The 20,534-nt window shown below is 35.9% G+C and overlaps 2 protein-coding genes across 2 annotated transcripts; both read left to right on the top strand.

The window, feature by feature from the left end:
- The first annotated feature begins 9,433 nt into the window (after positions 1-9,433).
- Positions 9,434-13,164, top strand: dynlrb1 (dynein, light chain, roadblock-type 1). Its single transcript, XM_067387258.1, has 4 exons — positions 9,434-9,513; positions 9,841-9,916; positions 10,062-10,229; positions 12,775-13,164. The coding sequence occupies exons 1-4, from the start codon at positions 9,511-9,513 to the stop codon at positions 12,816-12,818; spliced, it is 291 nt and encodes a 96-aa protein (XP_067243359.1). The 5' UTR covers positions 9,434-9,510; the 3' UTR covers positions 12,819-13,164.
- Positions 13,165-13,459: 295 nt separating this feature from the next.
- map1lc3a (microtubule-associated protein 1 light chain 3 alpha) lies at positions 13,460-20,201 on the top strand. Its single transcript, XM_067388071.1, has 4 exons — positions 13,460-13,616; positions 15,250-15,305; positions 15,871-15,977; positions 18,915-20,201. Exons 1-4 carry the CDS (start codon positions 13,577-13,579, stop codon positions 19,075-19,077), a joined length of 366 nt encoding a protein of 121 aa, XP_067244172.1. The 5' UTR covers positions 13,460-13,576; the 3' UTR covers positions 19,078-20,201.
- Positions 20,202-20,534: the final 333 nt, after the last annotated feature.

Raw genomic sequence — 20,534 nt, 5'->3', positions numbered from 1 at the left:
ACGTCTACCCGGTTTGTGTGTGTGTGTGCGCGTGTGGGGGTCCGGGTAAACCCTCCTTGTGGGGACCAAATGTCCTCACAAAGCTAGCCTAGTAGTACCAGTAATTTTTGACCTTGTGGGGACATTTTTTTGTTTCTCATGAGGAAAAGAGCTTATAAATCTACTAATACTGAAAATGTAAAATTGCATAAAGCTTTCTGTGAGGGTTGTGTTTAGGGGTAGAGTTAGGGTTATGGGGATAGAATATGCTTGTACAGTTGAGATGTTAAGCATGAGCTGTTTGAATCTAAATGGAGCAGGTCTCCCCTTCATGGTTGTTGCCATGTTGAGCTCACATGACCAGCTGTTTTGTGCAACAGATTGAGTTTCTTCTGCTACTAATAACAGGGTGTGAATCATCATGACCCCATAATTATGTGTTAAACCCCTTAGTTATGAGTTCATAACGTTTTTATAACAAATTAGACGTTCGATTTTGATGTTAAATCCACTATTGTTTTATAAAGAATTGTTCTACAGTCTATAATGTCATTACATCAGAAGAAACTGTAATTAAATGACAGAAAAATAAGTGTAAGTATCTAAAGTATCTAAATGGCAGTAATTAGGCTACTTAGTTATGCATTACCCAACACTGGTCCTGAACACATGAAAAAGTGTATGATTGAACCTAAATAATGTCTATAGATGTGAGTACCACAAAAAAAAAACTGCTGAAAAAGAACAGTTTGCTTTGAAGTGGTGACAGTTAGTAAAAATGAAAATGCCTCCACACCAGTAGATGTCGGTATGAAGTCTTCTTATTCATGGGATTACTAACAGCCATAGCAGGGACCAAAATTTAATGTAGCTTTTAATATAATTTAATCCTATAGCTAATGCAATGTGCAAAACAATGCGGAGGCCTTATAGTCAAGATAATCAATCCCTCCACATATTGTTGCACATTGTGATGTGGGCAGGGTTTGTGCAAAGGGAGCTACGGTAAATATTGTGATGTAAATTAAATATTTGAGGGGAAAAAAATCTCATAGCGCTTATCTGCACATTTGGCATACATCTTGAGGTCTGGTTTATGTAGTCCTCTGATAGCTGTCCATTGCTTATATAGTCAATGCAGCTGTTCCCTGACAGGCCACTGAGGCTGTTCCGAGTGCAGTGTTTACTCAAAATGAATTAGCTTGACATTAATTGACGTGATAAAGCAGTGCAGCTTCCATACAACTGGACAGAAGACTGGACCTTTGTATCCGTATTATCAGTCCTGTCTCTTGCGGTTATTTACGCTTGAGGACATGATGTACTTTTTGATTTTCAACACAGAACCCTGATGTAGGCAACAAGCCATTGCTTCTATCACTAGAATTTAAAATAAAAGATTAGAGAGAAAGAGAAGGTAAATGTCATCCCTAATGAGGGCAGGTGGAAAGAAGCACTTTATTGCACAAATGGAAAGGTTTTAACATAGCGATAAGAATGAAAGTAATCCATATTCACAATCTCTGAGACAGGGAATACATTTTGCAGAAGACAGCAGGACATATACAAGATAAGAGTGAAAGCAACCTTTTTTTGTGCCCATCACATAAAGCAGCCTTTTTACTATGCCCATTTTTAAAGTATATAGGATAGAACAAATGTGCCAAATTAAATATTAAAGTGAAATGTGTGTGTATTGTGTGTATGTGTATGATTTAATTAAATCCAAACTTTTTTTTGTAAATCTTTTGCACGTACCTCAAACCATAGGAAAAGAAGATCATGTTTTTAAAGCATATAAACTGTAGGTATATGTTAGATTTTATTTAAGGCTAAATATACAGTAAAAGTGGATGGTTTCTCTGAACAGCTGTGGATGTTTGAAATGAAAAGTCATGGCATGATTGTAACTGTACCGTCTTATAATGTTGATGTTTTAGCAGAGAGTAATTCACAATATTGCTTGAATTAAAACTAGCATGTTTGTGTCCATGCAACTATGTGAAACTTTGGCATGAATTCAATGTAAACACTCAGGACAAAGACTGAAATTTGGACATTTGGCAAACAAACTGAGCATTTCTGTTGAAATGTGGCTAATTTTTAGCTGGTATTTTAATGTCATTCTGATATTGTTTTGAAGGTGTAGATTCTGGAATCCACTGCCGCTTCAATATATATCTTTTAAGTTATTAATCAAAATTTATATGTCTGTTAAATTATTTGAATGACTTCTTCAATGTATGTTAATTGATCTATTTTTTCTCTGTACCTCTCACTGAGAGAAAAGAATATGTTATCAGTATGTTTTGGGGAAAGTTTCCTGCTCAGAGCAGAGCTCAGATCAACTTCAGCCTTGAAGAAGCTGTGAATCATGTGTATCTGTGTATGTGCGCTAAGAGTTTTGTGCAGGTCCATTTGTACTGGACAACTGGCATTCTGCTTGAGACCAGCAGACGCCACATCATGACCCCAAAAGGACATCCGGTACCTAAATCTAGGGTCCCCCTCGTCATCACCGTGACGAAGGGAGATATGCTTCTTACTATCTGTCCACGTGTGGAAAATTTCTTGTTCATTTTCCTTAGCCAATCAGAATCATCCAACCTGAAGTAATGACGTAGTTAGTTGACTCTGTTAGAGTATAATTGTTGTGGAAATGTGAATGTACGCAGAGCGGCCTACGAACTCTTTGGGAGACTTGAAGCTGGCTTCTGCTGATGAAACTGCAAACTATTCTTCATTAAATTTTTCTTCAATTTATTATTTTTTTAAACTTTGACTCTGGGTCTTTATTCAACATATCTGGTCTCAAGGGTCCTAAACTGTTTATCCCCAACAGTTTATATAGAATTTTTGTTGCTGACATGTTTGTTTGCCAAATCATTTCTTTATGTTACTCTAAATAAATGACTATTACATTTACTAATACTTTTATTCAAACTTACATTTCATTCAAGGTATACATTTTCAGTTCTTGCTTTCCATGCTTCCATGTTAGCACCATACTGTTTTGAGCAACAAGAAGGCAAATGACTTCACATCTATATAAATTAAGGTAGCTAATGTTGCTTTATATAAAAAAAAAACTAAAATCTGAATAGATACAACAGATAGAAAGATAGACAGATATAGTATCCACAATCAGCAGTGTAGAGAATAGGAAACAACTGCTATTGTGTTCGGCTAGTATGATATATAGCAGATTGCATAGTACTTGTGTAACTGGGATGATTACTGAAGACAATGACAGAATGGAAAAGATATGTATGTGCGTAATCTTACGTACGAAACCGTGGCTAAAGTTGAGTGAAAGCTGCAATGGACACTTTTCACAGACTGTGATGATGTGCTTCCACAGTTATAAACATCGCAAAGCTAGTTTTTCAAAGTTTTTCATATTTTAAAAATGTAATACACATTTATATTGATATATTTTGTTATATTACCTTGTCAGAAAATGACAAAAACAAATTAACGCTACTGCAAGGATGTTTCTAATACAGTGGCTGAGGGAGTGACAGCAAATTTGTTTACCCAAGTTTACCCAACTATGATGACTTCCTCTTATGAGAACTGAGAAATGTGAAAAGGGTCCATAGAGCTGAATCACAGTTGCAGTGGTTATAAATAGTTAGATAGTGTTTGAACAGATAGTTAAACATAACAAACAAAAACAAACAAAGAGTTGCTGATGCAGGGCTTGCTGCTGCTGTTTTCTTTAAGCTTTGTTAATGATTTCCAGGGATGGCAAAAGCTGTTTAGCCAAGGACTTGCAGTTGAAGGACAATATGATAAGCAGCTGGAGACTGAACCAACAACTAGTGTGAGATGTCCACGTACAACCGAGACAGCGACACATGGCCAAGTGAGAAAATAGGCAGCTGTGTAAACCATCATAAACAGCAGTTAAATTTAATAGTATATATAGTTACCACAGGTTTCCAAGATTTTACTATGCATTCATTCACTCACTCACTCACTTATTCGTTCGTTCACTCACTCACTCACTCACTCACTCACTCACTCACTCACTCACTCACTCATTTGTTCACTCACTCATTTGTTCACTCACTCATTCATTCACTCACTCATTCATTCACTCACTCATTCATTCACTCACTCATTCATTCACTCACTCATTCAGTCACACACTCACTTATTCAGTCACTCATTCGTTCTTCACTTATTCATTCAGTCACTCACTCACTCAGTCAGTCAGTCACTTATTCATTCACTCACTCATTCCCTCACTCACTCATTCACCCACTCATTCACTCACTCATTCACCCATTCATTCACTCACTCATTCATTCCCTCACTTATTCATTCATTCACTCACTCATTCCCTCCCTCACTCGTTCATTCATTCACTTATTCATTCACTCACTCATTCACCCACTCACTCATTCCTTCACTTATTCATTCACTCACTCATTCACCCACTCACTCATTCCTTCACTCATTCATTCACTCACTCATTCATTCACTCACTCATTCATTCACTCACTCATTCAGTCACACACTCACTTATTCAGTCACTCATTCGTTCTTCACTTATTCATTCAGTCACTCACTCACTCACTCAGTCAGTCAGTCACTTATTCATTCACTCACTCATTCCCTCACTCACTCATTCACCCACTCATTCACTCACTCATTCACCCATTCATTCACTCACTCACTCATTCCCTCACTTATTCATTCATTCACTCACTCATTCCCTCCCTCACTCGTTCATTCATTCACTTATTCATTCACTCACTCATTCACCCACTCACTCATTCCTTCACTTATTCATTCACTCACTCATTCACCCACTCACTCATTCCTTCACTTATTCATTAACTCACTCATTCACCCACCCATTCATTCACTCACTCACTCACTCCCTCACTTATTCATTCATTCACTCACTAATTCATTCCCTCACTCTCTCATTCACTAACTCATTCCCTCACTCACTCATTCACCCACTCACTCATTCCCTCACTCACTCGTTCATTCACTTATTCATTCTCACTCATTCACCCACTCACACACTCATTTCCTCACTCGTTCATTCATTCACTTATTCATTAACTCACTCATTCCCTCACTCACTCGTTCATTCACTTATTCATTCCCTCACTCACTCGTTCATTCATTAATTCTTTCACCCACTCACACATTCCCTCACTCACTCATTCACCCACTCACTCATTCATTAATTTATTCATTCACTCACTCATTCCCTCACTCACTCATTCATTCACTTATTCATTCACTCACTCACTCACTCATTCCCTCCCTCACTCACTCATTCGTTCATTCACTCACTCATTCAGTCACTCAGTCATTCCCTCACTCATTCATTCACTCACTCACTCATTCCCTCACTCACTTATTCATTCACTTACTCACTCATTCCCTCACTCACTCATTCATTCATTCATTCACTTATTCATTCACTCACTCACTCATTCACTCAGTCATTCACTCACTCACTCACTCATTCATTCAATCACTCACTCACTCATTTGTTCATTCACTCACTCATTCACTAACTCATTCTCTCACTCACTCATTCACCCACTCACTCATTCCCTCACTCACTCGTTCATTCACTTATTCATTCACTCACTCATTCATTCGTTCATTCACTCACTCATTCACTAACTCATTCTCTCACTCTTTCATTCACCCACTCACTCATTCCCTCACTTATTCATTCACTCACTCATTCATTCGTTCATTCACTTATTCATTCACTCACTCACTCATTCAGTCACTCAGTCATTCACTCACTCACTCACACATTCGTTCACTCACTCATTCATTCACACACTCATTTGTTCATTCACTCATTCATTCACTCACTCACTTATTCATTCACTCACTCATTCACCCACTCACTCACTCATTCCCTCACTCACTCATTCACCCACTCACTCATTCCCTCTCACTCACTCATTCCCTCACTCACTCATTCACTCACTCATTCACCCACTCACTCACTAATTAATTCATTCATTCAGTCCCTCACTCACTCACTTATTAGAATTGTTTTATTGGAGCCAAAGTACACGTTTTTAAGAGAGGAAAAGAGTGTTGTTTTCCAAAGAGTTTGAACTATACTTTGGTGTGTTATAATCACTGGATCATATTTCCTCACCCTGACAGCCGTCATGGACATGATGAGACAACCCCTATTGGGCAATAGCTGGTGTCCAGTTACAAATGAATAAGATACAGGGATTTATCCACAGTTTGAAAATGTTCATGTTGGCATTGTCATATTAATAGAATTGCAGTTTGGCCTTTGTTTGGTAAAAGTCAACAGTGTGTCTAAAGAACACCTGTAACACAAGGACATTTCGTTTTAACAAATTATTTCATAGGAAATCTAAGATTTCAGTGTCTCTTAATGTGAAGTAAAAGTATTTATTACATGACAAGGAGACGGTGAAGAGGACCAGGAGGTGCTCAACACGGAATGTGTAGGAGATAGTAAAACCGTACACAAAATTCTTTTAAAAGGTGTTTTTCTCCTGAAGGAACATGGCTGTGCTCCCAGATATCTACATTTTACGATGTGAAAGCGTCACTAATGAGTCTCTGTTTCATGCAAAATTCTTGACTAATAAAAAAAAGTGGATTCCTTACAGATGCATTGAAATAACATTTGAGATCTCACCTGAACTAGCTGCACTAAAAGTATGCATGATATTTACATTTACATTAGAGCTTTTTCACATTTACATTTGCTTTTGGATATGGATGCTATGGATTGTTTCTATACTTCAGGGCATGCACTTACAAAGGCTCCTCTAATTTGGGCTATAATTAGCATGTTCACATGAGTCAAACAGGAAATAACGTGCTTTTATCCTGTAAAATAAAAATACACTTGCAAGTGCAAATTTGAATGATAATGCATGTGTGCAGACAGTTATACTTACTTTTTTTGATGGTTATAGAACACATCTGGCACACTAAGGTTTTGTCAAACACAGAGAAAGAAAACTGGTCACAAACTGTTAGAATGCTTTGGTAATTCAGATGTATAAAAGTAAATTGTATTATCAGCTCATGTGAAAATACTGCCAACTTTGTGTTTTGTTATTTTGTTACTCCATCACAGGGTCTTTCTGTGATATTTGCTTTAAATTCTCCCCAAATGTGAGGCACCATCCACCCCCTCCGTCATGCATGTAGCTGCACATATGGAACGACTCAAAGTTTCCATGTGTAGACTTAGGCTTGAGCTGACCTAGCAGCAGTTATTAAGTGGAAAACCTGAGGCAACGTTTGGAAAGGAAGTAAATGACCTCATAAATCTACAGTATGCCTGTTCATGTCTCTCACACTCATCAGATTGTACCTGTACCATCTTTACAGTGGTCAGGATATATGCAACCTCATTTTCATTTCTTATCCTCAAATTAGTCAAATTAAACATTAAATATTGGGTTATACATACTCCCTATGTGATGTTTTGTTTTTATGTCAGAATCAAGTTTCTTTTTAGGGCCCGAGCACCGATGGTGTGAGGACCCTATTGTAATTGCTCAGTCAATTATTCTTATTCTCCGAAATGAATCGCATTTCTGAGGGCCTAAACATGCTCGAAAACCCATGAAACTTTGCACATGCTTTAGAAGTTCTGAAAATTTACATCTGATATGGGTTTCGGAATTAAGTGTGGCAAAATGGCTCCACAGTGCCACCTACAAAATTTCAATTAAGCGCCCTTCGTGCTAAGTTTCACGTACAGTTATGAAATTTGGTAGACACATGTAAAAAAAACCCTGGGTGCAAAATCTGAAAACCCTACAGGAAGTGAGATATTTTGAATTTACTCTGCAAAATATTTGCAGTTTTTGCCATTTCCAGACGTTGTACTCTAACAAACTCCTCCTAGAGCTTTAATCAGATCAACATCATATTTGGTCAGTCTAATCTAAAGTCCTTTGTGACGTTAAATTGCGAAGATCTAGAGTTTTCGCTGAAGGGCGTGTCCGTGGCGGCCGGACAAAGTTTGATGTTTGGCCATGAAACAGAAGTTGTTGTAACTCAGGCACACAATGTCCGATCTGCCCCAAACTTCACATGTTTTATTAGAGTCCTGGCCTGATGACATATACATGCCAATATTCAGTTACAGTCATAAAGCCACCTGTGGGCAACAGGAAATGACATGTTTTTCACTGTGATTAACTCCTCATTGAGATTTAACCAGAACCACATCATATATGGTCAGTCTAATCTTAAGACCTTAGCAATGATAAATATCAAAGATCTTGAGTTTTCGTTGAAGGGCGCGTCCGTGGCGGCCTGACAAAGTCTGATGTTTCGCCATGAAAGAGGAAGCTGTTGTAACTCTGGCGATCTGCCCCAAATTTCACATGTGTGATAAGAGACCTGGCCTAAAGACTATATTGAAAATCTATATGCCAATATTCAGTCATAGTGCCACCAGCTAGCAACAGGAAATGGCATGCTTTGCACTATAATTCACTTCCAGAAACACATTTGTATATGTCATGAAGTACCAAACATACTAGAAACACGTTTAATCATGCAACACTTTGCGAAGTGCTAATGTACGCGATTAATGCCACGAAACAGGAAGTTGTTGTAACTCAACTAGTTGTTGTCTGCTCCAAACTTCACAAGTCTTGGCCTGAAGACATCTTCATCTTCAGCTGCCACCTGTTGGCAGCAGGAAGTGTGGCACTTTGAAATGACTGCTATAATTTTCCTATATTTACTTGCTTACATGCATGTCGCCCACTGTTCACTGTTTTCCTAAGGCCAATGGGTGGCGGTGAACCTGGGTGCGAGGGCCCTTTCATCACTGTTTGCAGCTATTTTTTTTTTTTTTTTTTTGATAACAGTCAGCGATAGGTTATAACTTGCATCATGCAGCATGTCTAGACATAAAATTAAACCACAATCAAGTCAAACAAGTCTTTTCATTGAACTTCTAAAATCGGCAAGATCTGTTTTTAAAGCCTATTCCATCTGTCATGTAACTGTGGGCAATGTACTCTAAAATGAAGTTTAAAATGTTTTTATTTCATATTATTTACATTTTTTGACCCACTTATGGAAACTAGGGAGGATGCTAGACCCTTTTAATATAAAATATATCAAATAAACATATCTACTTAACATGTTTAAAGACTGAAGAGCTTCCTAAGAAGCCACCACAGTTTTTTGTTTGTTTGCTAGCTAGCTACATTATAGTGGAAAACATCCTTATAGCGAAAAAGAACATGTCTCCCAAGGATGCATGTATTTTCGTGTTAACCTCAAATTATACTGTATAATAATAGATCTAAAAGCGCTAGTTTCAACTTTGTAGTAAAATAAAATACCTTTTTGCTACAATATGAAACGTCTTAGAACTCACTGTTACGGTGACCTGCTTTCATCCAGTCCAGCAGATGGCAGTAACCCATAACCGACCGTTCACATACTGCATGTTTCTTGTTCCGGAGTTTGCATCATCAATCATAGCAACGAAAACACCGACTTACCTTCATAATGGCAAGTATATTTCACCACTTATTCTTGATAATAAGTGCTTATATTTGAAAATACATGTTTGTTAGCTTGTTTTTGTCTCGGTTAAGTTTTTTTTGCGGCTAACATTGACTGCAGGGCGTTGTCATTCACGAGATGGCCCTTAAAGTAGCCAAATACTGCTCGAGTAAATAAAATAAACAATGCCAAATATGTATTTTCCCCCCCGCAGATTTATTTAGGGATTTCACAGAGCGGCTGTTCCGAAGAATATTAGATATTAAGCAATGACATACAGCTGCTTTTACTGTTAATTTGGCTGTTTTAATCCATTAAGCGTTTATGTTGCAGGCTGAGGTGGAGGAGACGATGAAAAGGCTCCAGAATCAGAAAGGAGTACAAGGAATCATCATTGTTAATGCAGAAGGTATCTGGCAAATGAGAAATGTTGCAGCTGTTATTACATATTTTAGTTTGGTTGTCATGTGCTTCAGCAGTAGCATGAAACTGATAAAACAAAGAGATCTTTGTTGTTGTATCTGCAGTTTTCCCTATGTGCTCTCTTTTAATAGGCATCCCCATTAAAAGCACCCTTGACAACGCAAGCACAGTTCAGTATGCTGGTAATATCCACCAGTTGCTCATGAAAGCTCGAGGAATAGTGAGGGACATCGACCCTCAGAATGATCTCACCTTTCTTAGAGTTCGATCAAAGAAGAATGAGATCATGATTGCCCCAGGTAAAGAGAAGTACACTTATGTAATGCTAAGTTATTTAGGTTAGTGCAGTGGTTCTCAAACAGGGGGCTTGTTGACTTTTTATTATTTCAATTGATATATAATATGGTCAAACTTTATATTAGGAGTCATAAAATAATATGTACTTGCGTCAAAAAAAATAAGTACAATATACTTATTGTATTGTATTGCAAAAGACATTTGCTTCTGTTGAGAAGGGGATACGGGTAAGGCTAGTGACAGGTTTGGTGGTATGGGTTGGGTGGGTTAAGGGAAGGGTCAACAGTGTAATTATAGATGCAGTTTCATGCAGGTATTTTCAGCAGGATCAAATGTTTATTGAAAGAAAAAGAACAACATTATTGAACAATATTATTACAAGGCATTTCAAAATCACAACAAAACAGTCAAAAGAAAATATGTGTAAATATACATATATAATCATATACACAACATGCAGGCATTTTTAAAAATATATGTACAATGGAAAAACATGTATGTACACAATAAGTGCATTGTATCAAATAATTAATTTAAATGTTAGTACAGTGTAGTTAAAGACACCTAATATAAAGTGGGACCATTATTATTATATTAAAACAATACAACTTGATTAAAATTCTAAAAAGATGATATTTGAGATGTAAACATTTTTCCTGACTATATCAACAGCCCCAGTACTTTTTAATAATATATTATAGTTAATATATTATAATGTTAAAGGGTTAGTTCACCCCAAAATCTAAATTATCCCATAATTTACTCACCCTCAACAAGCCATCCTAGGTCTATATGACTTCTTTCAGTCAAACATAATTGGAGTTATATTAAAAAATATTATGGCTCTTCCAAGTCTTATAATGGGAGTGAATAGATTTTGAATAATAATTATAATAATGTTTTATTTATTTAGCACCTTTCAAGAACCCAAGGACGCTTTACATGAAGTTGCTAGATAACTTGAATAGTTTGTTCCAGAGCTTAGAAGCTGATATGCTGAAAGCCCTACCACCCACATTAAATAGACAAAACTTGGGTACTGCAAGCAAGTTTTCAGAGCTCAATCTCAGAGTACAGGCAGGGACATGGGGGATAATCAATTCGGAGAGATAAGAAGGTGCTAAACCATGATGAGCCTTGAAAACTAGAGCAAGAATCTTAAACTGGATGCAGTAACTAACAGGGAGCCGATGTAGTTGCTGTAAGACAGGGGTGATGTGAGCAGATTTTTTGGTAAAAGTGAGGACACGAGCTGCTTAATTCTGAATGAACTGCAAGTGATCTATGACTTTTTTGGGTAGACCATAAAACAAGTAGTTGCAATAATCAAGACGTGAAGTTGTAAAAGCATGAACAACAGCTTCCGCATCTTTGAAATTTAGTGAAGGTCTTAAACGGACAATGTTGCAAAGATGGAAGAAACAGGACTTGACAAGCCGATTGATATGGGTTCAAAACATCGCCTAGAATCAAACAAGACACCAAGGTTTCGTATAGTGGAAGAGGGTTGAATCAGAACACCGTCACTGTTAATAGAAAAGTCATGTTGGGTGAGATCAAGGGATTTAGGGCCTACTAGCAGAATTTAATTTTTTTCCATATTCAACTTTAAGTAGTTTTGAGCCATCCATATTTTGAGATTGTGTAAGCAAGATGTTAAAGATGAAGCCCAAAAAAGCACATCCATCCATCATAAATGTAATCCATACGGCTGCAGGGGGTTAATAAAGGCTTTCGGAAGCGCAACAATGGGTTTTTGTAAGAAAAATATCCATATTTAAAACTTTATAGACTATAATCACTAGCTTTTGCTAATGTCCATCTGTGCATTCAAGAAAGAGTAAAGTTCCAGTGTATGAAGTAGGATGTAGGAATAGCGTAAGCTTAGGTGAGAGTACAAACTCAAGCTCCTCCAACATTTCTCTCCCATTATATAAAGCTTGGAAGAGCCAGAATATGTTTTAATATAACTCTGATTTTGCTTGACTGAAAGAATAAAGTCATATACACCTAAGATGGCTTGAAGGTGAGTAAATTATGGGATAATTTTCATTTTTGGGTGAATTAACCCTTTAATATTATAATATACAACCCCTGGTAAAATTATGGAATCACCACACTTGGATGGATGTTCACCTACATTTTTTACTTTATAGCAAATAAACAAATCACAGATATGACACAAGTAAGGTTTCAAACATTCTGGCTTCATGAAACATACCTCAGACTAGTTCGAATACAATTTTTTTTATTAATGCATGTTTTTTCCAGATCAAGTAGAGAGAAAAAGTATGGAATCACTCAATGTTGAGGGAAAAATTATGGATTCATATATTAAATTGCATTTCTAAAACAAATACTGGGTCTAAAAATGCTAAGTTGAGATAATTTTGTAAATAAAACCTAAACAGATGAGAGTTGAATATGTCATAATATTGTATTTTTGCTGCCTGTCTGCAAAAAGCCAAATATGCATCTGGTGTTTATCTGAAATAAACTGACTATGATCATACATAAGTAATGCATTTAATTCTGTTCTCTTCACAGACAAGGACTATTTCCTGATCGTCATTCAAAATCCTACAGAGTAGTCCTGAATTCCTCATAGTAGTATTGCCATAGTATTTTGTTTTCTAAATAATGGCCAAAAGTGTTTCATTTCATATGTTCCAGTAAAGTGAAGTTTATGTAGTAACAGTTACATTTAAAGGAAGTCGCTTCCATCTCATTATAAATATTAGGTTTGTACTGATCTTGCTTACCATTCCAATAATTTGCCTTTATTCTGTAATTTATTGTTATCTCATATTCACTCTTTTGCAAGTACCCGAGCTGTTCATCATCTATATGCATCAACATGACACTATAACATACTGTACTTGTTTGTGTATGCTAAAAAGGACAATAAATCAACAATGCATTTCCTTTTATTTACTTTTTGCCTATGTATTTTCATATGAAATGGAAAGAGTGCTCTTCAGTTTGCCATAATTTAAAACACAATGTTTAGATTTGATTGTACATGAACTACTGATCTGTGTATAATGTAAAAAAAAACAAAACAAAAAAAAAAAACTTAATTACATCAATTATAAGGGGTTACTAAAATACACTATAGTTATAAAATGTTAATTTACAAGATTAGGATAAGAAAATTTGTAACTATATTGTTATTGCAGGCCTATACTTAAACTGGGTCCTGTCCCTTTAAATCCTGCTATGACATCACGAACTTTAGTACATTGTCTCGAGCTGTTTTGCTTACAGTGAGTCAGGAGCTCGAAAAGAAGCGAAGTCGACCGAGAATTCAACATTTAATAGCTCCTTTTTACCACATTCAAGTCCAGTTATGCCGTCTGACAGACCCTTCAAACAGAGACGGAGCTTTGGTAAGATGAGTTTTATTCGTGCTGTGTCAGCACAAGTGTGTTTGTTTATCAGGTTTGTTTTCGTACCTAGCCTGCTAGCAGCTTTGTGACACAGTGTTTACAATTTTTCTATAAGGCTTTAAATGCTCAATGAAGCGATTTTAGCGATATTTAGTGATTGATATAAGTTTAAACAACGGTTTTTAACCAAAACGACAGGGGTCAGTTATTATCCAGTGAAAAAGCCTGGCCTAAAGGCCTCCTGTTCAAATAACAACAAGAGCTTTAAACCACAGTTGATTTAACGTTAGCTTATTTGTTAAAGATCATATATTTATATTTCTGTGTTGTCCTTTCCACATTTGAACTGCCATCCAGCTTTTGGGAAGATCAAAATTTAAAATGAACATTTATAATACATTTTTTTTTCTTTTTTCACAATGATACAAGTATTATTGTATAACAGGTGATATTAAATAAACCAAGCAGTCCATTTATGAATATAAATAGTTAAATAGCAACATTAAAGAAATGGATGGACAAGACATATATTGGTGAAGTGATGCTGTAATTTGAGCTCTTTCTTATAGTCCAGACTGAGGACAGGGTGTGGGGAGGGAGGGAGGGAGGGAGGAGCATAAAACCCTTGCATAATCTTCCTAAACATAACAAACAACATAGATCTGCTGTTTTAAACATATCTGCAAGTGTCCCGGTCAATGTGTTCTGTATACGCTCTCATATTTGTCCAACCTTTGGGATTATGTAATTGACATGACCCTGACATGGGATCAGTTAAGATGACACATTGATGGGGCTGTTACTCTAACGTTACCATAATGAGCAAGCCGGTTTGAGTGTTTTAGCATTTGACATGCATGTGTTATCCCCAATGTTGATTGGATTTTCCCAAACATGCACGTAGGAAAAGAAGGACAGTTCATTTGACTTCTCAAATACAGTCGGGTCACTCCAGATATAATAAAAGTACTAATATCTTGTGAGATTAATTGTGTGGTTCTGGTTTCAGAGCAATGCTATATCTGAAGTTAGATATTAAACTCTTTGAGAAGAATGAGTTTCATATCTACATATTATCAGTATCATGGTGGAATAAGTTTGTAGAATAGGGTGTCAAACAGCAAGGTAACAACACATCAGCAATTATCAATCCTTATTTGTTTCCTATGCATCAGTAATGTTAATTGCATGTTTCTGCAAATCAGGTTTTCAATAAGTAATGCTAATGCAGTGACTGTAGTGTTTTGAGGAATGAGGGAGGGCTACAGTCATGTCACTCATGTGCTTTCAGTTACATAAACACATCCTATCCTCAGTTTCACAGACAAGGCTTAAGATTAGTCCAAGACTAGAATGCATGTTTGAGCTGTTTTAAATGAAAGCAATTTGCACTGACATATTTTAAGATATGTTTTGTGTCAAGATACACAATAGTAGTGTTTTTTTCTAAGGCACGTTTATAAAAGCTACTTAGAAGTCCTAATCGAAAAGGTCTAATCCTGGCTTAATCTAAGCCCTGTCTGTGAAACCAGGCCTATGTGTTATAATTAGACTGTTAAATGTGGTTAACAGTCCACATTACTGCTTACTGTCTAAACGAGCATAACAAACTTTTTTTCTTCTTGTTTTTCAGCTGATCGTTGCAAGGAAGTGCAGCAGATACGAGAGCAGCATCCCAATAAAATTCCAGTGAGAAACTCTTTTGTCTGTTGGATGTCATAAAAGAATTAAGACTGAATTAGCATTATTGCTTTCAAGATATTACTTTTGCATGTCAACTTGAGATTTCTTTTAAGATGCCAAGATTTATTACTCTACACTAGTGGTTTTTAACTTCAAATGGGGCCTCAAGATGACTTAAAATTATTTTAAATAAGACGATATTATAAAATAAACTAAAACAACTCAGAATCAATATAATTCTTATTTTAATTTGCCCCCTTTGAAGAACCACTATCCCACTGGTCTTGGGAAACATGGATATTTAAGGAAAACATGTGAAATTCATGTAAATGAATAAAATCTTAAAACTCCATGGACATTTTTATAATGAATATCATTTTTTTTCTAGTTAAACCCAACTCTTAAATATTTTATCTAACAACTGGAAAAGTCTTAGATATTGTTGGATTGAATATTGTTGTAAACAATTGGGCCCTTAGAGTAAAAAAGGTTGGGAAGCACTGCTGGGAAGACTGCTTCAAGACTGTCAAAACACTGTATCAATTTGTCTTGTTAATATTTTTTCTTACAGGTGATCATTGAGAGATATAAGGGGGAAAAGCAACTTCCCGTCTTGGACAAGACAAAGTTCCTTGTCCCTGACCATGTTAACATGAGTGAGCTGGTAAAGATAATCAGGTAAACATAATATCCAGAGCCCAATTTTGGGTCTTAAAAAATGCTTTTTTTTTACTTGTTGAATTTTTTTAAACCAGGTTGTTGAGTGTAGATTCTTGCCTTTCATTTGATATCATTGACAGTTTTTTTGACCATGTACAAGTCACTTTGAGCACCGTGAGTCCCGTGTGTTTCAGCCTCATCTGGTTTGTTTACTCGTCTGGTGGGGGTTTGACGCAGGGTGGGGGAGGAGAATGCAATGGTGTGCCAATTTAGAGTGTCCGCTGACCTCGTCATCTACAGGGGACTGCTATGAATGCTTTTAAACTGTTCAAACTTGAAAACTGTTTTTCAATCATTACACAACATCCACATTCTTTGTAGTGTATATCCTTTGTGTTTTATTATTTTTAAAACAAGACTCTAGTGAGCTAAACTATCCTTCAGAGATAAGCTTACAGCTCAGTGTTGCCTTCCAGGTATTTTAACACAGGCTCAGTCAGATGATCAGACTGAGAATGTTTAGTTGGACCCATGCTGCCTATCATACTTCATAATCCTTGGCTACAAGTCATGACTTCTTTATTTATAGTTCAGACTTAATCAGAAATAATGATTAAGTTATAATAAGAGTTTAAAGGTGAAGTGTGAAATTTCTGCTGCACTAGCATCACGTTTATTAAAAAACTAAATAAAAAATATGTGAATATGAATGATAAGAATATTCTGGGTTCAATACAAGTAAAAGTTACAAATGTGTAGTCTTCTCTGTTGTGACGTATATTCAAGTCAAACAGCTTCTGAAAAATGTAGGGTGGGACTTGGATCGATTGCTGTGATCTCGTGTGATTGACAGGTTGTCCCGCCCTCAGTAAATAAGTCATCAGGGAAGAGAAGAGATGTCACTGTAAGAGGGAGGGGAAGTTATTTTGATTAAAGATTATGAAGGCACATGAAAAAAAGAAAAAAAAGATATGCACGGATAAATCATTTAATAAATACCTCAATATTCAAAAAAAAAAAAAAAGAATTTTGTCAATTTTGATTTCATGGTTTGTGTAGCAACTCAATGTAAAAACTGCACATAATGTAATAAGTATTACATTATTATTGTCATAAAATGTTCATAATATAATCATTTTCTCAAAATGCAATAAAATCTTGAGCTCATATTGTAATAACAATTTTTACATTATGAGAAATGTATTACATTATGAACTCACCAAAAATGAATTAAAAATCTGAATCCAGTCTTAAACTACCTACAAAATGCAGCAGATTTAAATATTCATGAAATTATTATTATTATATTTTTATTAAACGTAAAGCATTGGTATTCCTTTACAGTACATTTTAAAGGTGCCCTAGAATCAAAATTATAATTTACCTCGGCATGAAACATGGAAATGGAAATGACATACATTGAGTTTCAAACCCCATTGCTTCCTTCTTCTTATGTAAATCTCATTTGTTTAAAAGACTTCCGGAAAACACGCGGATCTCAACATAACACAGACTGTTATGTAACAGTCGGGATCATAATTATGTATGACCCCAATATTTGCATAATGCCAGCCGTTGTTCAAGGCATTAGACAAGGAAAGGCAGTATTAACGTCTGGATCTGTGCACAGACAAGGTAAGCCAGCAAGAACAACAGCAAAAAATGGCAGATGGAGCAATAATAACTGACATGATCCATGATAACATGATATTTTTAGTGATATTTGTAAATTGTCTTTCTAAATGTTTCATTAGCATGTTGCTAATGTACTGTTAAATGTGGTTAAAGTTACCATCGTGTATTCACCATTGTGTATTCACCATTACTGTATTCACGGAGACAAGAGCCGTCGCTATTTTCATTTTTAAACACTTGCAGTCTGTATAATTCATAAACACAACTTCATTCTTTATAAATCTCTCCAACAGTGTAGCATTAGCCGTTAGCCACAGAGCACAGCCTCAAACTCATATGGAATCAAACACAAACATCAAAATAAATACTTTACTCACATAATTCGAAGCATGCATACAGCATGCATGACGAACATCTTGTAAAGATCCATTTGAGGGTTATATTAGCTGTGTGAACTTTGTAAATGCACTGTAATATAGTCGAGAGCTCGTGTGGCAGGGAGCAGGCGAATTAAAGGGGCGGCGCGCTGCCAAAATCAGTGTATAGTTAATGATGCCCCAAAATAGGCAGTTAAAAAAAATTATTAAAAAAAATCTATGGGGTATTTTGAGCTGAAACTTCACAGACACATTCAGGAGACACCTTAGACTTATATTACATCTTGTGAAAAAGCATTCTTGGACACCTTTAATAATCTAAATACAGTCTCAACCTGCTTACAAGATCCACCAGATTGGATACATTTTGAGAAAATTATTACATTGTGAACATTTTTATTACAATAATAATGTAATACTTATTACATTGTGTGCAGTTATTACATTATGAGTTACTGCAATGGTGAGTTTAAGCTCAATGGACAGAATTTTGTGGTATAATATTGATTACCAAATAAAAATATAAAAATGTAAAAACAGATGTGTTTATTATTTTTAAAACTTGTGTATCATTTGAGATGTTTAAATCATAAGTTATACAGTCGTTTTAGGGTTTTTATGGCAATGAAATTGCAAAATAGGTTATAACTTTACACAAATTTAGTAAATGATTTTTTAATACTAAAATCAGGGTATTACGCATATTGCTTATGGCTATACACTTGAAACAGAGGGTATTTTAACAGTTACAAACTGGCCCCATTCACTTTTATTGAGGTTTTTTTTTTTAAAGAAAAGTCAGGACAAGTGCAATTTTATTTTTGTGGTAATCAATAGTATGATTGAGCTGAACTTGTACTGAACCCAGAAAATCCCTTTAATTTGACTTGAATGTGCATGTTTTGTCATTATAATCAGTTATCAAATCGATTCTCTTTTCCAGGCGTAGACTGCAGCTCAACCCCACCCAGGCCTTTTTCCTTCTTGTCAATCAGCACAGCATGGTCAGCGTGTCCACCCCCATTTCTGAGATCTACGAACAAGAGCGAGATGAAGATGGCTTCCTCTACATGGTTTACGCCTCCCAGGAGACCTTTGGTTGCTAAGCAGGCCACTCGACCTTTGAGGGAGGGATAGCAGAGAGAGGGAAAGACGGCAACAGGAAGCAGGCTCACCCAAACGTACCCCTTCTTTCTCTCTCCATCATCACTGCTCCTCCCTTGCTGGTATGAATCTAAATAAAACCGTTGATTCTTGTCTATGTGACACTACAGTGCAAACCACAGCACTACTGTAAACACTATTCTGACCCTTTGACCCATTTCAAACTTAGTTGTTTTCCTTTATAAGCTCAGCATAGGTATTACACTGTTTATACTTTGTATTTGGGCCTAGTAGCTCTTTTCCCCTTGCATTTTATTACTTTTAGGCCGTTATGTCAAATAATTAGTAACACATATTGCTGTAAATAGGTGTGTGTGGTTTTTTTTTTTTTTTTTTTTTTTTAGGATTAATTTACTGTCTGTTTGCTCGTAGTAATTACCAGACCTTAGTGGTGCTGGTGTAAGATTGTAAAATCTTACTTCAGAATTAAGTGCTTATTTAAACCAAGTAATTAATCAAGATGCAGCGTAATTCTCATCAAATTTCCTGTTAGGTCCATTCTGTGGTTCTCAAAACAAAACGGTAGGGAGACCAATGGCTCCAAAAGTGTAATTATAAAAATTATTTGAACTATCAGAGGATTTCTGAAGCCTTTATGAGCCTGTGTTTATTTCTGGGCTCCTGTGTAAAAATAACTCATCATTCATTTATTGTAGAATAAAGATATCGCCTGACGGTAACTGTAGTCAAAAGCCACATTGATCTGTACTGTACACGTGTGAGCCAGAAGAACATCTTTTGGCATACAGTATTCTGCAGTCAGCCTCACATAATCTTTAGTAGATGCGAATAAAATGCTTTTTTTGCACAATTAAAACATCTAAGAGGACAACAATTATAGTACATAATTATATTCTCCTTTATACTTGTTTTTTTTCCTCCTGTGTCACCATACGAGCTGTATGCCTTCTGTTAAATCTCAGATGAGAGGATCGTGATGCCCTACTTTGCATGTTTTTTTCTCAACCTTTTTTATATTGATTTTATGCTATAGATTTAATTATTTCAGCTTTATTTAAAGAAAAACAAACTGAGACTTTTTAGATGTTTTGAAACCAAAAAAACAAAACAAAAAACTGAAATATGTATGTCTATGTATGTTTGAAATGTTTGAAAAACAAGTGTGTGTATAAATCATTGTACGAAATGATTATGATGTGTTATGTTTTTAATTTCCAGACATATAAGCACCGATGATATATTGTCCAGTACCTTATGTGAACCTCACAAAGTTCATCTAGGGAAAAAAAAAAAAAAAAAAACACATTTTATGTTTCCTTCAGTACTCATCTGACAAACCTAGTGGGAATCTTTACTGTAGCTTAACAAAAATAGCAACAAATATTTGTAAGATGGGACAGAGGAACAGACACTGACAATTATGAGACATACAGTAAGC

The sequence above is a fragment of the Chanodichthys erythropterus genome, chromosome 6 (assembly GCF_024489055.1).
Source record: "Chanodichthys erythropterus isolate Z2021 chromosome 6, ASM2448905v1, whole genome shotgun sequence".
Taxonomy (NCBI): Eukaryota; Metazoa; Chordata; class Actinopteri; order Cypriniformes; family Xenocyprididae; genus Chanodichthys; species Chanodichthys erythropterus.
The sequence above is the reverse complement of the archived record's forward strand: the minus strand, read 5'-3'. Positions and strand labels throughout refer to the sequence as shown.